The 23,192-nt window shown below is 39.9% G+C and overlaps 2 protein-coding genes across 3 annotated transcripts in view; one reads left to right on the forward strand and one right to left on the reverse strand.

The window, feature by feature from the left end:
* The first annotated feature begins 857 nt into the window (after positions 1 to 857).
* LOC149814192 (uncharacterized) lies at positions 858 to 8,790 on the forward strand. 2 transcript variants are annotated; one of them, XR_016427892.1, is made up of 3 exons: positions 858 to 1,147; positions 5,847 to 7,942; positions 8,382 to 8,790. XR_016427892.1 is itself a non-coding variant. In XM_089988900.1 (2 exons), exon 2 carries the CDS (start codon positions 5,867 to 5,869, stop codon positions 7,817 to 7,819), a length of 1,953 nt encoding a protein of 650 aa, XP_089845026.1. In that variant the 5' UTR covers positions 864 to 1,147; positions 5,847 to 5,866; the 3' UTR covers positions 7,820 to 7,955. The 2 variants fall into 2 exon arrangements, 1 of the variants encoding a protein (XP_089845026.1); XM_089988900.1 differs by lacking the exon at positions 8,382 to 8,790 and having other exon boundaries at positions 864 to 1,147; positions 5,847 to 7,955.
* The window catches only part of LOC149814193 (4-diphosphocytidyl-2-C-methyl-D-erythritol kinase, chloroplastic-like), a 39,150-nt gene continuing 24,617 nt past the window's right edge, over positions 8,660 to 23,192 (reverse strand). The window contains exons 10-11 of the mRNA XM_089988901.1: positions 9,034 to 9,119; positions 8,660 to 8,943 (exon numbers count right to left, since the gene is read on the reverse strand). Of these exons, the coding sequence (XP_089845027.1) occupies positions 8,840 to 8,943; positions 9,034 to 9,119 (190 nt within the window). The 3' untranslated portion in view covers positions 8,660 to 8,839. The remainder of the gene's footprint in view (positions 8,944 to 9,033; positions 9,120 to 23,192) is intronic.

The raw sequence follows: 23,192 nt of genomic DNA on the forward strand, positions 1-23,192 counted from the left end.
AGGTCTGGATCTAGTTTTGCATGGGTCTGAACCAAACTCGACCCCTTGACACCCCTACTTACATGTGAAAGGACTTTCACGAGAAAGCTGATCTGGCAAGAGTTTTTAGAAACTTATTCCCTTTCCCTTGAAAATGCCTTTCCTTTCATGAGAACGAAATAAACAGGGCTACATATGTAGAGGATATATTATTCTCATAAACCACCGAGGTGGTATCCCATGTGGTAAGCGGGGTCCTATGCCCAAGTTCCCTCTGCTACATGGGGCTTAAGAGATATCTGGTAGGGGTTTGCCTAACCCCTGCTTTAAAAAAAAAAAAAAAATTAAGGTTGTGTAAACGGTTCAAATCCAAGTCAGATGTTGGACCGAATCCGAGTCCATAATCGGATCCGAATTCTATTATTTTTTGCTGATCTCCAACCACAACGGACTGTGAATTCGAATCCAGATCCGATTATGTCGGGTCTCCGTAAATGCCTAAATCAGACCCGAGTCTGACCCATTCACATGCTAAATAAAAGGAATGATCAACACTGAATTTGGAAACGGTTCGGGCCATGTCGACCGAACAGACCCGATCCATAAACAGGCCCTGACTGGAAGGATAACGACGCCATGAAAGGCTTGCCTAATGAGGGTTTGGCATACTAAAACTAAAAGTCAGGGCCAGCCCTGATTTGGATCGCGAAATAGGCGGAGGGCAAACGCGTTCTAGGATCGGAATTTTCGGGATTTTCAAACGCCGCAAGAGGGGGTGGGAGGGAGGGGCAAAGTTTTCTTAGTATGGACGGACCCCAATGCCCATTCGAATTTAGTTAATTCTCCGGAACTAAAAAACCTCTTAATTCGGACCTATTGTTAGCTGAAGATCATAGAGAGAGAGAAGCGAAAGGCAAACCCTAGAATCATCGACACGTCTTGATCGTCGGATCCGTTCGCCCCATCCCTTCCCGGCCGTCCATCTCCAGATCCCGTTGGTTCTCGGCCTCTTCTTCCCGATCTCGTATTCTGGAGTTACGTCGTCCTCTTCCCGTCTGCGGTTTCCTCGATCTGCTTCTTTTGGTGGGATTTTCGGGGATTCTGAGTTTTTTTTTCCTTCATTCCGTGCGGCTGTGGTGATCCCCGGGAGGATTTGATTCCCGAATCGGTAAGTTTTCCCGGACGTTTTTCTCGAATTTTTTCGTTTTCGAGTTTTTTCTTCTGTTTCGGTGTTTGGATTCGTCTTAGGGTTTGGGATTTCGGGCGTACGGTTCACGAGAATCGTGCACGAGGGTTCTTGATCCTTAGATCCTGATTCACGATGAATTTGTTGACATGATTTGCTGGAACCTGGTGGATCCTCGCGGATTTTTTTTTAATTCTCTTCATTTTTATGCCATCGAGTGAGGGGAAATAGGTTTTATTCGATGTTCCGTTTTCTTCCTTGGATTTACAAAGATGCCTTGATGCAATCACTGGAGTTTTACGTTTGGATGGGCGAGATTGCGGGCGATTCGGTTGTGATTGTGAATGATGAATTCGGTGCATTTCTTTTCATGTTTTGATTCTGTTAATCGTGGATATAACACAGTTGTGGTTGGGTGAGGATTACGGGAGGCGGAGATCGGTGTGGGTTGTTAAGAAGAGGATAGATGAAGCTTAGGAGGTTTTGATTGCCGAAATGGAACCAGCAGCATATGGAATCAACATGCTAAGGATATGGTAAACGTTGCGGTGGTTTATTAGGAAGCTTGGATTACCGTATTGGATTTTGTAGGACGGACTTTAAAATTATGTTGGGTAGCGAGGATTGCGAAGTGCCCAAGAGAATGTAACCGATCTGAGCGTTGGTAACCATGCATGAAGAATCCGTACACGTTTCTGGTTGAAAACTTCTTGGGAATGCTGGTTGTGCGGGTGAGGCAGCAGCACGGAGAGATAAAGTGGATCCACCATGAACCGAGTTACGTCGGTTGCAGTTTCTTGTCAGACTTGCACTGTGCAGAATTCGATGTCATCCATCCCGGTGCGCCTGATTTAGTGGGAAGGTCTTTTCAGTTGGAATGAGCGTGGATGTTAATGAAGTACGATTCCATGGTGATTGACTTTACATTAAGGAAAATTCTGTTTAAATGCATCTCTAATGCAAATTTCTAAAGTGCACCACCATTAAGGGTTAAATGCCTCGGGCAATGAAGGGGCTGCTAATAAGTCTTGTCGATTTGTTGCAACTGCATTCTATATTGTATTAGTTTGACCAAATTCTTTTTTATATATTTTCCCTTTGCTGGCCTGAGAGTTGAGAGATGATATCTCTTTTACTTGGATGGAGGGAGGGAGATTGTAGGCAGTTGAAGTCAACAAAGTCCAAGGATTGTGGCTCGTGTGTATCTCTTTCTAGTTGTTTTTACTTTTATAATTCTTGTACTGTCATAGTGTCACATTGGCCTGGTCTTTTTTTTGTTACATTGTTTGTTAACATACTCTTTCTCATGAATATCCTTGTAATTTTTGTACGGCATTATAGTAGTAACTTTTATTACTTTTTTTTTCACTAACCATTCAGTGTTCTGTTTCTGGAGGTGTCCTTGGATTTTCTCCCAATGATCTAGACTGTTTTTTTGTAGTATATGGCTTGAAATAGCGTTCACTGACTTCTGTATTTCATTTAGAGCCATTCCCTCTTCTTCTTCTTTTCTCCATCATATTCCTTGAGGCCTTGTGGCATGTGATTTCTGGTTTTATGTGGTAAATTGTGTAAATATGTCTATCTTTAAGGCAGATTGTATTTTCCGATGCTAGTCAAATATTCTATCCATTTCTTTGATTCAGTAATTTAGTTCTGAGGATCAATTCGTGTAGATTGGAGGGCATTGTGAGCCATTTGTATTGTTGTCCTGTCTAGGTTATTTATTGTGGAGAGTGATCAGTTTTCTTATTACATGGATTGCTTGATTTGGATTTAGTTTCAAGGGAGCATCTTATTATTGAATATTCTGGGACCTGGGGTCGTGCCTGACTTACTAGTCTTGTAGGTGCAAGGTGGCTTGTTTCTTGAGTTTCAAGTCGACTTGTTTCTTCTTGGATGGTGGGAGTTGTTTTAACAGCTTTCAAGGTCATGATAACTGAAAGTTGAAAATATCATTTGGGATTATAATTTGTCCTTTGGATTCGTCCAACTTTTATCTCATGCTTCTATAATGCAAAGTTAGCAATCTGGAACTATATATTTTGTGGATAGGGCTGGTAAACGAGCTGAACGAACCGAACATGGGCTGTTCAGGCTTGGCTCATTTACAGCCATATAGTGTTCAGACTTGGTTCATATGGCTTGTGCAAGCCGATCTGAGCTCAGTTCGTATAGGCCTGAGCCAAATCTGCCGAGGTCCGATACTCTGACTATGCATGTTTTCATTTCATTGTCTGGTGTTTATTGGATTCTTATGAACATTTTTTAGGTTTATTGGTGATTATACTTTCTACCACTTCGAGGTTGCTCTGCAATCAATGATTGTTACTATGTTTTATCAATGTCAACTCGGACTTATTTGTATTCTGATTCCTGTTGTGCAAATAGAGAATGAAATATCTGTAAAAATCATTCTGGTGCTTTGGACTCTCATGCAGCTGTGCTCTGGCTAAGGATTATGGAGCAAGATTTTGGAGATGTCTCAAAATAGTCTATAGCGAAGGTGCATATGCACCCTTGAAGGTTCTAAATTTTGGAAGACTTTATGGATAGTTGAGCTTGATTGTCTGCTTTTTGGTTTAGTTATGGTTTGGAAAATGAAACATTTTTGTTTAATAGATGTTGCAGCCAGTGGTTTTCCTTTCCCCCTTTCATTTAGCCTTTCTTTTTTCCTAGAGAAAGAATAATTTATTTAGCATTGGAAGAGGAGAGGACAGGTTTGAACCTTGACCTGTGGTTTCTAAGACTAAAAAAAATGATGTTATCATGTAACTATTGATTGAAGATGGTTGCATTAGTCATGGGTTACAATCTGGTCATAGTTTCTTGTGAATTCTTATTCTTTTGAGATTGCAGATATGCTCTTAAGTAGGGGTGGCAATCGTGTCGGGTTGGCGGGTCAGCATACCTCAACCCGAACCCGACCCGTTTATCAAACGGGTCGGCTGTGGCAAACACGAACCCGACCCGTTTAATAAACGGGTAACCCGACACGACCCGCCAACCCATTTAATAAATGGGTTGGGTCGGGTAAACGGGTTCTCAGGTTCGCGGATCGGGTTGACGGATCGACGGGTTGGCGGGTTGACGGGTCAGGTTGGGGGTTGGCAGACGTGTTGGCGGGTTGACCCACCCGGCTAACCCGTTTATTAAACGGGTCAGCCGGGTTGGCGGGTTGGCATACCCCCAACCCGAACCCGACCTGTTTAATAAACGGGTTACGCGGGTCGACCCGTTTATTAAACGGGTTGGCTTAAGCCCAACCCGAACCCGCCTAAGAGGCGGGTTGGCGGGTCGTGTCAGGTTTTGCCACCCCTACTCTTAAGAGTCTAGGGCAGGATGTTTTTGTCTGGCACATGAATAGGTGGATGACATTTTATGGTAATATTAATGCAAATGACACTATCTAGCACGTGGTTATTCAAAATATTTGCAATTGGAGTGTAATCATTCTGCCAAGGCAGTCTATTTCTTTGATCGTTGCTCCCCTTATCACAATTTTGTTGAGTATCATGTATGAGAGGAAGTCCTATTTCTTATATGAACAGTTCAGGAGTGAGATCCTTATGTAGTCAGGCTTAGTTTTTGTATTCTTTTCAATTGTGATTGGAAATATTTCATTTGGTGCTTGAAATTGTTTTGTAATTATCAGAAGTCTCATATGCGGTCAAAGGTTTGGAATACCATTGACTTATGGATTCATACAGAATTGCTGGAAAACTTTGTAGGCTTGTAGCATAAATGAATAGTGAAGTATGGGTGGTTGGTGCCAAGAGAGTGCCTGATTAACTTTGCGACTTTTAGTTAGGACTTGATCACTATGGTTCAGGTGATTGTGGCACCAACTTGTGCCGATGGACAAGGCATTATACTCTTTGAATTCAAACTTGCAGAGAGGGTAGCATGTCGCGCGATGTAAGTGCAACCAAAGTATTAGCAGTCATTTTGTTGATCTGTTTTCTCTTTAGGCTTATTTTGGACAAACGAAAAGTTCAGTAGTTGACAGATATTTAAATGGCAATTGAAAAGAAGAAGAGAGGAAAACAATTGGGTAAGGAACAAGTCGTGGCCTGTCTGCTAACCGAAAAGATGGTGAGCTTCATTGTAAACATTAAATAGCTGATTGCTTTATCAAATAGCTGGTTCTTGAATATAATAACACAAAACTTTCCTTGTGATCCTGAAGTAGTTAATGGAAGTTAACTTCTTTGATCAATTGGCAAGTCTTTGGGCCTATTAATTATTTAAGATTTGCAGTATCTGGATCTCTTGATGACTTCATATGATTGTCGAATTTGAAGTTTAACTGGTATGTTAGGAGATCCTGTTTTATGTCTGATGATTAAACTCTGGTCTCTGTTTTTCTTCTTCTTCATTCAAAAAAAGCAGTCATCAATATGTTGAGATGAACAGTCAATAAATAATGTCACTAAAAGCTAAATCGGCATGTTGGATAGTGGTTTTCGAATTAAATGGAGCATTGTTTTTGTTGAAAGAGAGAAGTTTAGGACCCAAGTAACCTGTCGTGGAGTTGTTTCAGTTTAGTAGAGCTGATGCATGGGACTTCGGTTTTGATGTTGGTAATTTTCCTACACAAATTGGTTGCCATTGATTTTGACCTTGGCTTTGTTGTTCAACAATGAAAAGAAGTATTTCCTGATTTCCTCATATTTTGCAGGTAATTTCCAATCAGACATCATGTCGCCTGCATCCAAGTCCAAACCAAAGGAGAAATCCTCCACAAAGGCAGCCAAGGAACAGAAAACTCCTTCAAAACTGAATACTGGGAATGCTGGTGCTGGTAGTCCAGCAAATGCTTATAACCCTGTCTCTGGCACATTTCACTCCCTTGAAACGGTAGCCGTCTTGTCTGCTGCATCCCCTAGTAGGCGGTTCAGATCTATTGATGAAACTGATCATCATTCTGGTAGCTCCCTTGGAACTGCAGCAGAATATGACTCCGTCTCCAACAATGATAGCTGTTCTGGTGAGTCAGAAGATCAAAAAGAGAAGAGCTCTGCCTCTCTTCGACAAGAACCTCCCCCTGGCTCTGCATCCTCAGGAAATGAGAAGCGCGACAAGATCCGTCAGAAGAATGAGAGGAAGCACCAAAGGCAGAAAGAACGGCGTGCCCAAGAGCTCCAAGACCGCTGCACAGGTTACCTAATGTCGTGGAAGCTGGAAGCTCTTTCTCAACAACTTGTGGCTATGGGATTCTCATCTGATCAGGCAACAATGGCACTTATCCTGAATGAGGGCCGCGTTGAGGAATCTGTTGCATGGCTGTTTGAGGCTGGTGAGGAGGCACAGGTCGCTGAGGCAAAAGTTGGCACAAGAGGAAACCGTAAGATAGACATCACCGAAGAGCTTGCTCGGATGGCAGAGATGGAAATTAGGTTCAAGAGTACGCGGCAGGAGGTAGAACGTGCTGTTGTTGCCTGTGAGGGTGATCTTGAGAAGGCAGCGGAAGTTTTGAGATCCCAGAAGCAGGAAGCAAAACCTGAAGAGCCCACTGATCCACCTGGTAGCAGCACCAAGCAAGTAGCTGCCATGCCATTGACTGTTTCAAAGACAGGGACCGTTGCCAAGGTTGGAGCTGCTGCCCCACCTATTCTGCAAAGACGAGACGAACGGGATTTCAACTATGCAAGCAACAGGCATGTTGTAGCTATGAGAAGAAACCAAGGAAAGACGGAATGCGCGAGGTCTCAACCGTCTCTGGCTACAGAGAAGAAGTTGTGGCCAACTACTAGTGCGGGTCCCTCTGTATCATATTCTCTGGCTACAACCATGCCTGGTGTGCCGTTGGCATCAAAGACCTTGCAGGCTGAGGCAAGGGCTGTGACGGTGGTTAGTGAGAGCAAGACCAGTTCTCAGACAGTGACTGTCAGGGAGCCTGTCATCGTTATGCAACGGCCTCAGTCTGTTAACTTGAAGAAACATTCAGCAACCAATGCGGGTGGTACCTCAGCAGTGGTTGGGTGGAATACTAAAGGTAGTGTTGGTATTGAACAAGTGAAGGCGCCCAGTGGTGGTCCTGTGGACACAGTGCCCTCAAGTATCTCTACGTTGACTGCTGGTGCTCAATATCATCAGGAAGGTCGGTATCAGCAGTTTATGCCTAGTCCAGTTGATGCAATTTCCGCAAGCTGGAGTGCAGCAACTAGTATCTCCAGAGGGTTTGGAGGGGCAGCAGACCCTGCTTTATTTGCTGGAGGTGGATGGAACACATCAGGGTCGTCACTTTCTGTGCCGTCTTCACTGGATCTGTTCACTGGATGGAGTTCGTCGGTGGCATCTGGTTCCCATTTCTCAGCTTCAACAGCAGATTGGAGTAGGGGCCGGTTGATGGTGGATTGTGACTACACCAACATCGACTGGAGCATAACACCATCATCCTGCATATCCTGGCCAGGTCAATCGAGGCAAGATTTTGCATCACTCGGTTCAAGTGGCCAGTCTTATGAACCATGGTTGACGATGAATGACTCAAAGGTGAGGGGAAATGTGGGTGGTCTGTTTGGGTCTGGGTTGCCGGATGGTGGTGTTGCGACGGAGGCCTCGTCTGCGTTGCATGACTGGACGTCTCCCTTTGCTGGGAAGGACTTGTTTAGTCTGCCAAGGCAGATCGTGACTTCTCCATCTCTTTAGGAAGAGGGAAAAAGGTGGAACAAGAAAACAGGGATTTCAGTGGAAAAGGTGTTAAAAAGACGGTCAGAATTGTGATTTGTCGTTGATGGTGCTATTAAATGTTGCTGAGTGCTGCATATCGAGGTGATTTGTGATCTCTCTCTCTCTCTCTCTCTCTCTCTCTCTGCTAGCAATTTTAAACCGCACGACTTTTGCGTTTTAGGCGACCTACCGTTAACCTTTGAAGGGGAACAATATGCCGATTTTGACCTTTCGTTTCTCAAGTTGAAAGCTAAATTGTTAGGTCACTCTCTTGGGGCACCATACCAGAAATAGTGGGCATTTTGGGCACCCTGGTGAGGAACAGTAAAGTGGGGATGCGGATTTTCCTGTCCAATTTCAGGTGGGCAACGGGCTGGCCCAGCCTGCTAATGGACCGTGACGGCCCATAGGGAAAACCCCAGCCCATGGGCTGCCCAGCCCAGTGCCCACCTCTATCCCTCACAAACCCTTTGATCGCTCTGAAATTGAGCCTATTTAATTCAGTCTTAACCACTTTGACTTGCGGTTCGTCCATTTGCAGGTAATTTACAATCATAAATCTTGCTTTGGAACAAAAGAGAGAGAGGTTTGCAGCCAAGTTTGGGATACCAACCATTTTAGCCTTTTAGGAATTAATGAGTTGGACAAGTCATTTCATTGGCAATTGAGTAGGGATCTTTCAAAAAAATCATTTCACTGGATATATCGAGTCGAGAGGGCAGGTTAGACATCTTTTTTAGTGAATAAAGCCAGCAATGCAGCTGCCCCAACTTCTTCCAGAAAAAGGAGGATCGGAATGTCTAGTCTGCGACCCTCCTATTGCTCAAATAAACCAGATTTTGATTGATATATGAACAGAAACAATCATGATGTATTATTCATGCCTACAACAGGTATTTAGGCACAGGAAAATGCCACTACAAAGAAACAATCAAAGCATTTATAATTTCCCCCAGTTTCTCAATGCTGCTTTTATTATGGCACAGGATCTGCATCGTGTCACATAGCTGATTTTCTTTCTCCACTGTCATTGCATGGCATGGCTGCGGGTGAGCTTGGCTCGGTATACCACTCGTTCTCTCCTCGAGTGAGAAAGTAGCCCTCTGACAAATTATGGCTTAACATTAAAATACAAAAAGATGGAAATGCCAGAAGCAAAAATATTTTCATCGTCAACACAAAGGGTCTCTTACCTGACACGAATACGTTTTGGTACTCATCTTCATCGTAGATGAATCGTGGAGGATCTGGATCTCCAATACCAACTATGGTGCTCCCACTACAGAGTAAAAACATCACATACAAACACATAAGCAGACGTGTATCAAATCTTCTCATATCTATGTCATAATGGTACATGGACACAACCACTTGCAAGTTTGATTTTTTTTTTGAAAATGAGGAATTTTTAAAAAATTTAACCAATGCATAACTATTTTTGGATATTTTAATATTTAAAATATATTTTTCTTGAAATAATAATGAAAAGTAATTAGATGTGTCAGTGTCCATGTCACCACTGACAAACAGCCAAAATGGCCTGTCCTTGTGACATGGTCTTACATTAAGCACAGGTGTATATTGGGAACACACGACACCAAAAAAACTGCCGACTTCTCAAGGCAGAGAACTCAACGGTAATTTTACTTCTCTGAGTTTTAAGTATCAAATATCATATGTTTAATATCCCCAAGAATATACTCTGCCATCTCTTCTGTATTTTCATGGCTAAGCACGACGATTTTATTACTAGCAAGCAGCTATTACTTGTATTTATTATGTTTCTCTGAATTAATACTCTGAAGTGTGAGAATTTTAAAATTAATATTTTGACCATGACACACTGCAGCTCTTATTTGCAGAGGTACATGAGAGTTTGCATAGGACATGTCCATGCTTTTTACAGGAAAAGTAGTAGGGGAGAATAATCCCAGTTTAAGAAAACTTTTTATTAATAACAAAAACTAAGTTAAATTCCCTGGTTACACATTTGTAACATGCTATAGTAGTTGTCAATGTCCTGGTTTTTTAATGACTTGCTAAAAAAAAAGCGTAAAAATGGGCGATTCTCTTCCTAAGTGTCCTACATGCTCCCTTCCTTTAGGTGACTCCAGCAGTCTTTATATTTTCGTTCAGGCTTCCTCCCATGAGAGGTCACGAGCTTCAAGGAGTTCTTTGAAGGAATTGCCAACTTTTACATGGTAAACTTGTTCTTATAGATGCTCTTACGAGTTCTTTGGAGCGTCTTTCCTTTTGGTAGAATTTGTGTGGAGGTTCCAATCAATTTTACCCCTATTTCGTCAGTTGATGTTGATATTGAACCATACAAGTCCCTTGTTTAAGAGATTGTTTGCTAAGGACGTGTCCGCTACAGTAATCATTGTGGATCTATGCACCATTCAGACAAGTTTTGCCCAACTCATAATCCTGTCGAGTTCTGTCAGGACTGACGAATGCCATGAAGTGAAGGTTTGTAGGCGTTATGCTCAGAACGAAACCAACCTTTGCTTCTAACAGGTTTCAAGCTTTGCAGCAGTGTCAAGATATCGACGTGCCCTTATCTCCAACTGGTGCAACGGCCATGACCATCGACCAGCAAGTTGCCGACTGAGTTCCCTCTCTGGATCGTCTCCAATCCACGGATCTTTTTTTCGATGGCTGCCCTGTCTCTCGGGCTGCTGGATTAAGCAACTCCCACCGGTAAACTTACCGACTACGTCTAACACTAGGGTCGGTCTGCATGGCCAGCTTCAATCAGTGCTGTAATCTATCTAGAATAGGTCATCAACATCTACTAAGCTGGTTACAAAGTTCAGCAATTGAAGCACTGCCTGGCTTTCAATTCTCTGCTGGGGGACTACCAGAGATTGTTCACAATCATGATTGGGGGAACGTGCTCCTCCAAATTCAAAATCTTCCTCACGCCAGATATTTTCTAAAGCATCCAATGGGAAGGCTCACCTTAACTCCTTCCCCCTTTCACTTTATTCAGTCACCAAGGCTGGTTCCTCTTGTAACATGGCCAACACTTGGGCTAGTCGACGTGATGTTACCGAGCTTGAGCACACTCCGCCACCAAAATGACGGTTACATGAAGTTGTGAACTGGTCCACTGTCTTCAAAATATCTGAGCCTGACTCCACCGCAGCCAGCTCCAACTGATTTGTCGTCTTCAATTTTAGCTATGGTTGAGGACTCTTCTCGAAATAAGGAGGGAGACGAACCTCTTGACCCATCATCTTCAACCCATCCTCAATGAAAATACTCACATGGAACATCCGCTGCTTAGGTCGTAAGTGGGCCCGAAGAGAAATTTTATGGGTCATGACTCATCAGTAAATCATCTTTCTTTTGTAGACAAAGACATCCTCTCAGGCTTTGGGGAATATTCGGCAAGCATTTACTGAATTCAATATCATAAGTAACTTTATCAGTGGTCAAGTCAGCGGGATATTTTTTTTATGGAACCCGAGTCACACGCACTTCAACTTATCCACATGACCAACCAATCCATTTCAGTTTCTCTCTTATGTGAATGTCAGGAGTGTATGGCTCTAACTACTATGTTAAGTGCAGAGAGCTATGGTCTTTACTTGCTAGTATGGAGCCTTTGTGTCCTTGGCTGGTGCTAGGTGATTGGAATGCGGTAAGACTTGCTGATGAGAGATGGAGGAGTTGGTAATGATCATCAAGCTAGAAAAGAATTCAATACTGCAATTCAAGATTGTGATCTGTTGGAATTGCCTTCCAATAAGTCCTCTTGGCATAATAACAAGATTGGTGCTAGCTTTAAGGCCAGTAAGATTGACAGAGCTTTTATCAATAATAGTTGTATTTCTACTTTTCCTCTATCTGGGTTGCAGTTATTTCCTAGGACTGTTTCTGATCACAATCCCATCCTTGTTGATCTGGATCCTACAAGCCAGCCAATTGCGGACCTTCCCCTCTTTTAAAATCTGGACTTTTAGTGAAGACTGCCATAATATTATTCACTGCCTTGGGCTTTACAATGTAAAGGTTGCCCTATGTTTCGCATTGTTTCCAAGTTGCAGGAAATCAAGGTTAAACTGAAATCCTGGAATAAGCGTCACTTTGTCATTATCCAACATCAAATTAATCAAGTGCGGTCTGAGCTTACAGATGTCGAACAAAAAATTGATCAGGGTCATATCTCTCTTGTTGGACATAGTCTCGATCTCAAAGATGATTTACAATCCTTATTACAAATTGAAGAAAGTATGTGGTGTCAAAAATCCAGGAGAAATGGCTTAAAGAAGGTATCAGAAATATTGCCTACTTTCATGCTCGCTTCAATAATAAACTTCGTCACAATATGATTCGATGCATCACGTTACCAAATGGACAAAGGTGTGAAGTCGTGTCTACAATTAGACACCTTGCCACAGATTTCTTCTCCAAGTTTATGGTAGAGTCAATTTCCTTTGATCACTTTCATGGTCTTACAGAACCCACGGTTTCAGAACAAGAGAATGAGAACCTTCTTAAACCTATTCTCCATGAAGAAATCAGAAACATTGTCCTTCAGATGAAGCCAGATAGTGCACCTGGGCCTGATGGTTTTCCAGCCATTTGGGCATCATGGTTTGCTTTGCTATCCAGAACTTCTTTGCTACTGGCAAAATTCTAAAGAAGATTAATGCTACCAATATTGTCTTGGTCCCCCGATCTCCTTTTCTCAATTTAGACTGATAGACCTTTGCAATGAGCTATATAAGATAATATAAAAAATCATAGCTATGCTCATGAGACCTATTTTGCAGTGCATTATATCTTAAAATCAAAGTGCCTTTCTCAGAGGAAGAAGCATTCAGGAATGTATTCTCATAGCGCATGAGATGGTGGATTCCATGTCCAGCAGGAAACCCAATTTTTTGTTTAAAATTGATCTAAGGCCTATGACAGAGTCAACTGCCACTTCTTGGAGAACACACTCCAATTTTTTGGTTTTCATGCTTTATGGATTGAAAGAATCATTAAGTGTGTCACCATAGTGAGTTTTGCAGCCATAGTTAATGGCCAGCCTGGTGATATTTTTTATGTATCTCGGGGTATATGTCAAGGTGATCCTCTCTCACCTTATCTCTTCATTCTAATAATGAAAAGGCTAAGCCGGAGATTGCAATTGGAGCAGAACCTGAAGAGCATCGTCCCAACTACCATTAGATCCTTTTCCTGGAGTCGCTCTTTCTTTGTTGATGATGCATCATTCTTCATCAAGATAAAGATGGATCAATTGAGAATTTTATTTCACTAATGGCAGACTTTCAAAGAAAATCTGGCCTGTTAGTCAGTGAAGAAAAAACTATCCGCATTCCTTTTAAGGTCTCAGATCATCGTATTAGCAATATTCTTTCTTTATCTAATTGGCGGAGAAGTAAGCTTCCATTAAAATATCTCGACCTTCCTTTGTTTAAGAGCACCCGACTTCAAGTATGTGTGAACCTTTAATTACGTAAGATGCTGCTCAAACTTAGTTCATGGAAGGGTAAGCTCTTGTCTACTTCAACACGAATTGTTCTTATTAACTATGTTATGAATGGCATCCCTATTTACTGGATGATGAGCTTTCTCTTACCTGACAAAGTGGTTTGATCCTTGGAATCCATTATTAGGAAGTTTCTTTGGTGTGGTCACAATGATAAGAAATTCTGCTCCCTTAACTGGAATCAGGCGGTGTCGCCCTAAAAGCGAGGGTGGCCTTGGGATTCAAAGACTTCTTGATATGAATCTTAGTATCTTTCAATGTTGGGATGACACTTAGCTTGGAAAGCCGAAACTGCAGGGTGTGATCTTTTATGTATTAAATATCTTTGGAAAGACTCTGGTTTTCTTGGACTCATAGCCTCGGTTCATGGGGATGGCGTAGCATTAAACAGGCCATTACTTTCATTCAGCAAGGTTCATTGTGGAGTATTGACAATGGCAATAAGATCGACTATTGGTATGACCCTTGGGTTGATGATCTTCCTCTTATTTCTTGCATTCCAAGTTTTTGAAGGCCAATTACAGAGTATATTGCGGTCTTAAATTGCTAGACATGTTGGAAGACTCTTCATCACATCTGTGTTATTATGGACACCCCGTTTCCAATTACTTGTCAATTGAAGGGTTTGCTTAGTCATATACCAAGAGATCCAGACAGACAAGACCAGCTCATCTGGACCCAGTCTCATTCGTTCTCTTCTAAACCAGAATGGAACCTCATAAGGAGTAATGCTAATTACTTTCCTCTTCACAAGCTTATATGGTGTAAATTTTCCTCTCCAAGAGCTGCATTGACATTGAGATTTGCTATTGAGGGTAGGCTTCTAACCTTGGATAGACTGAAGAGACTCGGTTTCTCCTTGCCAAACCGTTGCTTTTTGTGCCTCAAGGAAGAAGAATCTGCCAGCCATCTCTTTCTTCAATGTAGTTGGGCAGTTGCAGTTTGGAATCAGGTATGCTCTCTCTTTTTAAAATTTTCACACCTACCAATGATATTTCTCAAGTGTTACAGACATGGGGTAACACAACCTTTGACCATCATCAGATCTATTTATGTTGGTTAGTTTCTTTTCAAATTGTGGTGCAGCAAATCTGGGATATAAGGAAAGGCCTGTTTTCAGGATTGCCAGAGATTTAAATACATGTTCCTTGCAGATGTCCTGAATGGAGTGCGTGATCATATACACCAATTGTTAAAGGAATTAAGTTAATTAACCATCACCTCTCTAGCATGGACCCATGCAACACGATGGTCACCTCCACCACCTTACTCTCTTAAAGTTTCTCTCTATACAATACTTCGTGCTTGGTGGAGTGTTGAATTTGCTATTAGGGACCATATGGGTTCTTATATCATGGCCGGTTGCTTTTCTAGGCTAAAGAAGAATATGTATCATGATCATACGTGTTGTTACAATTGAATCTTCCAGAGCGGATATGGTCAACACAATTTCTAATGCTCTCAAAGGCAGATGCACTATTGCACTCCTACCTTCGCTCTTATGTAAGTTTCACAGCTTTAAATACATACAATGCATCTGGGCTCCAAAGATAAGCAATTATGTGGCTTGGAATCTTGCCAGACTTGCTCTACTTGGTATACCTCAAACTTGGAAAGAAAAGCTTCCGGACTGGTCTCCTGTTCCTTTAGAATCTCTTATGTAATTCTGGTGGGGTTCCGCCTAACCCCAGCTTGCTTATCAAACAAAAAAAAAGCATACTATAGTAGCCTTGAGAAAACAATAAATCTCTATACATACCCTTGATAATCCTTTTCTCTTTGTTGCAACCAAAATACTTAAACTTGCCCTAACAAGGTTATTGAAGGTGTGTAGTTAATTTCAAAATTTGAGCTGGCTGAACCGTGATTGAGCAAGCCAGCTCAAGCCAAGATTTAGTAGACCAATTGGTTTGCTGAGCCAAGCTGACCAATCTCATGCATTCAACTCAAATGCTCTAGCAACAGTAATATCGCGAAGTACAGCTTAATGAAAGACTATCATTAAAGGCCTTCTTCATCACTCCATGAAAAATGTTTGGCATTGTTTGAGACTCTGAAAAGCTTCTAGTTCATGTTCAACCCTCTTCTAAGGTGTTTTTCTATGCCCAGTACATCTGGTTACCAGGACATCATCATCTCACCCAACTCAAATACTCTAGTAATACTTAGTATGTTGTCCAAAAACTAGCTTAAATGAAAGACTATATTATTAAAACCCTTCTTCATCACTCCATAATAAAAAAAAGCTTCTAGTTTGTGTTCAACCCTCTTCTAAGGTGTTTTTCTATGCTCAGCACATCTGGGACCTGGACATTATCTTCTGCATCGAACTCAAATGTTCTAGCAACAGTAACACTTGGGATATTGCTGATGTTTTTCTATGCTCAGCACATGTGGGGACCTGGACATTATATTCTGCATCCAATCCATATGCTCTAGCAACAGTAATATGGTGAAGTGCAGCCCCTTTCAAAAATTGTGTTTACCATTTTATTTATAGTGACATCTGCATGAACAGTGATGATCAACTCTTGGATGTAAATTTCCAAGTATTTGTGGTGGTTAGTTAAAACTCTCCAAAAGCTTGAGAATCCTGACCTGCATAGAATATGTTAATGTTAATATATATATATATACCCGATTGGGGTATTTTTGTCATTTCACGTAGTTGTTTTTAGAAACAACTATTTTACTAGGTTAGATTTTCTTTTTTAATAAAATGTATTTTTTGTTTCTTTATTTTTCTTTTTTTGAAATACATTGGGGGCCTACCATAGAGTCGTTGGGGGCTCCAAACGACTCCATGTGGGAGCCCCCAATGGTCTCTCACTCTCTCCTTACATTGTGTATAAATAGGGGTTCTTCCCCCTTGTATTCTCATTGAGTTCTCAAGCTCTCTTCAATAAAGATCATATTTTTTACATGTTTATGTTGCCTTTTTAAGGCTTTTATATTGTCTCGTCGTGGACTTCTTACTTATATTCCTCTTGCGCCATCGTGCTTGCCCATTATTGGACTTTGTTAATGCTTTTGCATTATTGAGTTATATTTCTGCATACTTCATTACATGGTATCAGAGCAAGGTTGTGCTCTTGATTTTGTTAAAGCTATCTATTGATAGATTGTGATTCGGGAATCTCTTTCATATCTCTTGTTCGTATTCTCTCTAAGTCACTATGGAGAATGAGCATAAGATTGATCTACCATTCAAGTTAAATGGCACCAACTATATGATTTGAGTATCCGCCACGAAGAACAACCTCAAGGGCAAAAAGCTTTGGGGATACGTGATGGGCTTCATTCTTGAACCACAACTCAAACTTACAAAAATAAAATGAAGACAATAAAAAGCTCTTGAAGAAAATACTCGCACCAAAGCCATTGAAGATCACCAATCCAAGATAGAGGATCGGGAAAGTAAACATTTTGCATGGTTTATGAACGTGGAGCTCAAGATATGTGTCAACATAGCCAAATTCTACAAGACAAACGAGGCATGGTTTTTTATGAAAGGTATATATACTCAAAAAGACCTTGCAAGACAATTTTTTCTTCAAGAAAAAATTTGTACCATTAAGCAAGGGGACATGAGTGTCCATGATTGTTAGTAAATATGTTGAACTTAGAAGAGAACAAATGGCTTCCCTTAGAGGATGTCGTTGCCGAAATATGCCAAGAGAAAACTTGTATTGACATGATAAAAGGAGGAGATGAAGTTTTAGTTGTATCCAAGCTCGGCAATCATGTTAAAACTTATAAACCTCCACACTTTGGGATGTAAAATGGCTATAATGGACGCTATAGGAAAGTCATTTGCCATCATTACCATGAACCGGGACATATCCAACCTAATTGTCCAAATTTATATGAAACTCCAAAGAACAAAGTTGCTTCTGTCGAATGCCCATCTACATCGGGTGCCACAATTGCCTTTTTTTCACCTTCAGGTATGTCTTCTTGGATCCTTGACTAGGAAGCCTTTTTTCATATGAGGCCTCTTGAAAATAGTTTATCTGACTTATGCACTAATTCAAAAACCTTTTATGTTTCAACTGCCGATGGAACATCTTTACAAATTAAAAGTGTTGGAAGTTTAAATTCTTCTAATTTTTTTTTTGCCAAATGTAAGAGTTGTTCCACAACTAAATTTAAATCTTCTTTCTGTTTCTCAAATTTTCGATCATGGATGTGGAATCTCCTTCTCATCTAAGGGTTGCTCTGTGCAGGATCTCCAGTCCGAAAAGCTGATTGGACAAGGCCATAGGAAAGGAGATCTCGACTATATGAACTATTTAAATCTTTCTACCAACTCTTTTTGTAATTATGTCCAAGATAAAAATATTGAAACTTGGCATAAAAGACTTGAACATCTAAGTTTCTCTAAGATGTACCTTTTTTCTTTTGAAAAAAAAAATTGTAATGAAGAAAATTTTGCTTGTAAGGATTATATTTTTGAAAAAATGAAATCCACCCCTTTTCCAAATAGAACTTTCATTTCTAAGAGACCTTTTGAATTAGTACATTCGGATGTTTGGGGACCTTCTCCCGTCATATCAAAAGGAGGATACTCATATTATGCGACCTTTATTTATGATTTCACTAGATACGGATGGATATACTTTCTTAATTTCAAATCTGATGTCTTCTCCTTTAAAAAAAATCATGATTGTCAAAAATCAATTTTCAAGCAACATCTCTATCCTTAGATCTGATTCGGGTGGTGAATATTTGTCAAATGAATTTCAAAGTTATTTAGAATAAAATGAAAATTGTCATAATGATGCTCCAGTTAGAAGGATGGAGAAATGGGAAAATATATTAGTTAAAAGAGGTTGGGGTAGGCCTAGGAAGACATGGATGAAGATGATAGGAAAGGATATGAATGCTTTGAACCTCACCGAGGACATGACATTGGATAGAAATGATTGGTGGACAAGGATTCATGTGGAAGACCCAGAATGATTTTCTTTTTTGGTTCATGTCGCCGACCCCAATTGTTTTGGGATGAAGGCGTAGTTGTTGTTGTTGTTGTAAATTAAAATTGTCATAAAAAATCATGTCTTAGAACCCCCCAACAAAATAGTTTACCCGAAAGGGAACATAGATACATCTTTAAAACCACTAGGACACTACTTATTTCTAAAGACATTTCAAAGAGTTTTTGGGCCGAGGCCGCTCTAACATCAACCTATTTAATAAATAGAATGGTCTCATCGTCCTTACAAAACATATCCCCTTATGAAAAATTATTTGAAAGAACACCTGACTTCAATAGATTAAGGATTTTTGGTTGTAAGTGCTTTGTGCTTTTTCATAAAAGAGATAAATTGTCTCCAAAAGCTATTGAATGTGCATTCTTGGGTTATGGAGAAAACCAAAAAGAATATATAGATGTTTTGATCCTTAAAACAACAAGCTATATGTTTCTGAAGATGTAACCTTTTTAGAAAATGAAAATGGTCTTGAGAAGACCAAAGACAATGATGAAGTTGAATATACTCTTTTATTTGATCTTTTGCCTCAAGAGTTGAACTCTTGTGATAATTTCTTGGATGACGAAGGGGATAATCCCCTAAATGTCAATGAAAATGATAATGAGAATATAGAAGAAGAAATACATATAAATGATGATATTGTTGATAGACCTATGTAAACTTATGCCCGACGTAATCAAAGAAATCCTATAAATGCTTGAGAAAAATATTCTCAAAATTCAAACTTATAGAAACCTCTCTTAGGAGATCCAATCGGATTTCCAATCTACCAAATAGATTTGTATCCTATGACACATTAACACCAAATATAAGACATGTTTAATTGCATTACATTCATTTCATAAACCATCTCATTATAATGAAGAAAAAAAACTTCCTCAATGGGTTAAAGCTATAAATTTAAAACTTAGTGCTCTTGAAAAAGATAAAACTTGGGAGATAACTTCATTACCTATAGGAAAGAAATCCATAGGATGCAGATGGGTTTTCAAAGTTAAAATCAAGAGTGATCAGTCCTTAGAACATTACAAAGTCAGACTGGTGGCTAAGGGATACTCTCAAGAGTATGGTATTGACTACGAAGAAACATTTGCCCCCGTCACTAGGATGACTAGTGTTAAGACCCTCATAGCTGTTGCATCTATTAAACAATGACTCATTTATCAACTAGATGTGAAAAATACTTTTTTAAATGGTGAATTAAATGAAGAAGTTTATATGAACCATCCGCTGGGGGTTTGCATTGGAAAAGGAAAAAAATTTAAACTTAAAAAATCCGTATATGGTCTAAAACAAGCTCCAAAAGCTTGGCATGATAAATTTAGTAATGTGATGACTCATCTGGGTTTTCATTCATGCTATACTGACACTGCTCTTTTTATGAAAAGTACAGGTTTTATGGTTGTTATTATTCTACTCTATGCATATGATAAGATTATCACTGGAAGTGATAAGAAAGGAATCAATGACATTAAGAAAATTTTAAAAAAAATTGACGTCTCATTTAGGTTTCTTAAGATACTTCTTGGGTATTGAAGTTGCGTACTCTCCCAGAGGGTACATTCTTTCTCAAATGAAACTTGTTGCTGACATTTATACTAAGTCTCGTATTTCAGATAATAAGAAGATAGAAACTCTAAAAGTCATTAACGCCAAATTGAGGCTGAAAGATGAAACTCTTCTCGAAGATCCTACCCCTTACCGTCAACTTGTTGGGTCACTCAAATACTTATCCATCACTCGGCCAGACATTGCTTGTAAAACCCATAAAATTTCGAGAATTATCAAAATAAATAAATATTACCATTCTTGGAAATAGATACGGTAAAGTGATATAGCACCGATCCAAATGGATCATGTATCCAAACTGGATCAAATGGATCCAGTATTTGGATTCGGATACGATGTATGGACTCGGATCTTGAACGGATCCAAAACCCAATTATAATCTAATTGGATTTTAATGGATCCAAATAGGGTCGAATCTCAATCAAGATCCAGAAACGTAGTCAGAAAGTTCAGAAGATCTAAAATATAATCTAATTCGTATTTGAGATTCGTCAAGAACCAAATTCGTATATATATAAATTAATAAAGACCTATCATGCAACAAAAGGTGATCTGGTGTAATGGCAAGAGGTCTTGCCCAGTTATGAGGCAACCCGAGTTCAAATCTCAATAGACAAACAAACGGATTTTAGAAAGAGGAAGTGTCTTTTTGTCAAAAACGCCAAACGTCAAAAGGAAATAAGTAGATTAAAGTTGCAAACATATGCAACGAAATGTACTATGGCGCAGTGGTGAGGCCTATTGCCTCTTAGGGAGGAGAACTCTGGTTCAAATCCTCCTGTGCGCCAAATGGTTTTGCCAAAAACCGTCATTTTGGCCAAACATGTCAAAAACGTTAATAGAGGTTAAGTAAAATTTCGTTGCAAAGATATGCAACGAACACTGGTGGGGCTCGTTACCCCTTAGGGAGGAGAACCCCAGTTCAAATCCCTCAGTGCGTCAGGGACACTTTTTGCGGAAATATTTTAAAACCAACGATTTTTTTTTAGTAACTCCTCATTAAGGTGACTTTAATAGGAAAACACGTTTTCAAGGTAAGAGGGGTTGGACGAATTCCCAAATGGGAAACTCAATAATGGCTAATGGAAGGTGGAGGGGCCTCTTGAATTTTGAATATGGAGGAGGGAGTTACAAAAAACGTGAATTGTGGACAGTTTCTAAAATTTTTAGAAATTAAAAATCATGCTTAAATGAAGGGGATTAATTAGGGAAAGGTGGGCCTTCAGGAAAAAAAAACGTGAACTCATTTTGGCTCCACCGTTTTCATCTCTCTTCTTCCTAAACCCTCTCCTAACCATCATTAGACCTCTAACAATGAGAGAAGCTCCAGCCTGAAGGGAAGAAACAATACCGTCTTCGGGCCACGGTGCTTCAAATCGAGGTAAGTGGTATAAGGTCCCTATGCGTGTATTCAACGCTCTGTAGTATGAGTATTCTGCAATATTGTTTTTATGTGGGATAACATGGGTCGGCTATACCTTAGGGTGTTCACGTAGATCATTTCAGCAAAACCACACATGGATGTATGTGTTGATCTTTCTTTCATACCTGGATTACTCTAACCGAGCATGTGAATCATAGTTACTCATAAAAAACGCATATGCTTATTTGAATACACAGTAGGACCCTTATGTGTATGTTGCTCAACAAGGTCTTAATCAACACCAGGCTCAAATGAATGTAGAGATTTGAGAGTATATCTTATGATTGAGAACCATACGTGAATAGACATACTTGAAATTGCACTTTCTTTTCTCTTGTGTGCATGAACAGGTGCATATATGAGTGCATATGCATGCAGAAAAAGTGAGGGAGAGAGAAAATTATTATTTTATATATTTTCAGTGTATGACATGTATATATGTTGAAACACCCAGCAATGTCATAAATATGTTGAGGCACCCAGCGCCATTACCCTGAAGTACCCACATCAACACATGTACGCTGCACATTTTGAAGCATTCATGTACAGAGGTCACTGACCCTTTAAAGTTTGAAGTTGTCACAGTAAAAATGTTTTCTGTACTAGGTTGTGAGCTTCAGACTATTGCACATAACATTAGGGTGGATGGAAATGGATTGAGAAACAAATTTAAAATTCTAATGTAATGCTTTGTTCTGGATATTACAACCAGATCTATGTTTGTAAATTTGTAGGCATGCAACCAGATCATACTTTATTTAACACTAGAAATTCTGATCCGCAAAACGTTTTTGGATAGCCTCAATAACTAAACCCAAATTTACGTATATGGTGGGCAGGCTACTAATCTACCGTTTATATATATATATATATATATATATATATAAGAATCTGGAAATGGTCTAATTGTTCCTGCACGTTCTTTGAGATGTTACAGAGTATATAGGACTCACCCATGTTGCTATAAACTTACTACTGTTGTTAGTTAGAAATTTTTCCAGCCTGTAGCTTCATATTGTCCGTGATTCATAGCTTAATCAATCGTGAGAAGGTGCAGATCCACATATACGACCAGTACCCACTATGTGTAGCATTTACATGGAATTAAAATTTTTGGCACACTATTGATTTCATGCTGCCTACGTTATGAATTTGATTCCCTGCATAGTTGGGATTAATGTACATATTAATGGTTGTACCCTCTTACACACGCTAATGTAATGGATGATTTTCGTTATATAAAAAACAAAAGAGAGTCTGCTATGAGCATTGGACAAGGATCCAGGCTGCATACTTTCTGGAGTCAAACAAGGAAAAGGAAGGCGGTCCGATTAGGCCGGATGTAATGCCATGTGCGGCTAATGTCCCATACAGTGAGATAGGGATGAAAATGTGAGTACATCACATAACGTGAATGAAAAAGTGCTACCTCGATATTTGTTTTTTGTGGTTATAAGCATATTTTTGGAGTGTAAATGATGTGCAAGAAATATGCAAAACTGGGTAAAAAAATTCCTGATTGGGTTACATGTAAATTGAATAAGTTGGGTGGCATATGGGATGATGATTCATGGCCAGAGTATGGACGACTTAGAGTCACAAGTATTGTCTGGACTTTTAGCACAGTTATAAACATTTTGAGGCATGATGGTACGAAATTGCAACCAAACCTGCCGAGCTATTATGGTGCCATTAAAGCACTTTAAGATGTGGTACTCGTCCTATGGTGTCAATATCAGTGGTGGTACGATACATACACCCTTGAAAACTATATATAGATATTAAAACCCTTGTAGAGACAAGGGTGTTGGCACAATTTTTAAATGTTAAACCCTCGAATTTTTCAAAACCACAAATTTT

The sequence above is a fragment of the Nuphar pumila genome, chromosome 15, assembly GCF_984573655.1.
Source record: "Nuphar pumila chromosome 15, dmNupPumi1.hap1.1, whole genome shotgun sequence".
In the NCBI taxonomy this organism is placed as follows: Eukaryota; Viridiplantae; Streptophyta; class Magnoliopsida; order Nymphaeales; family Nymphaeaceae; genus Nuphar; species Nuphar pumila.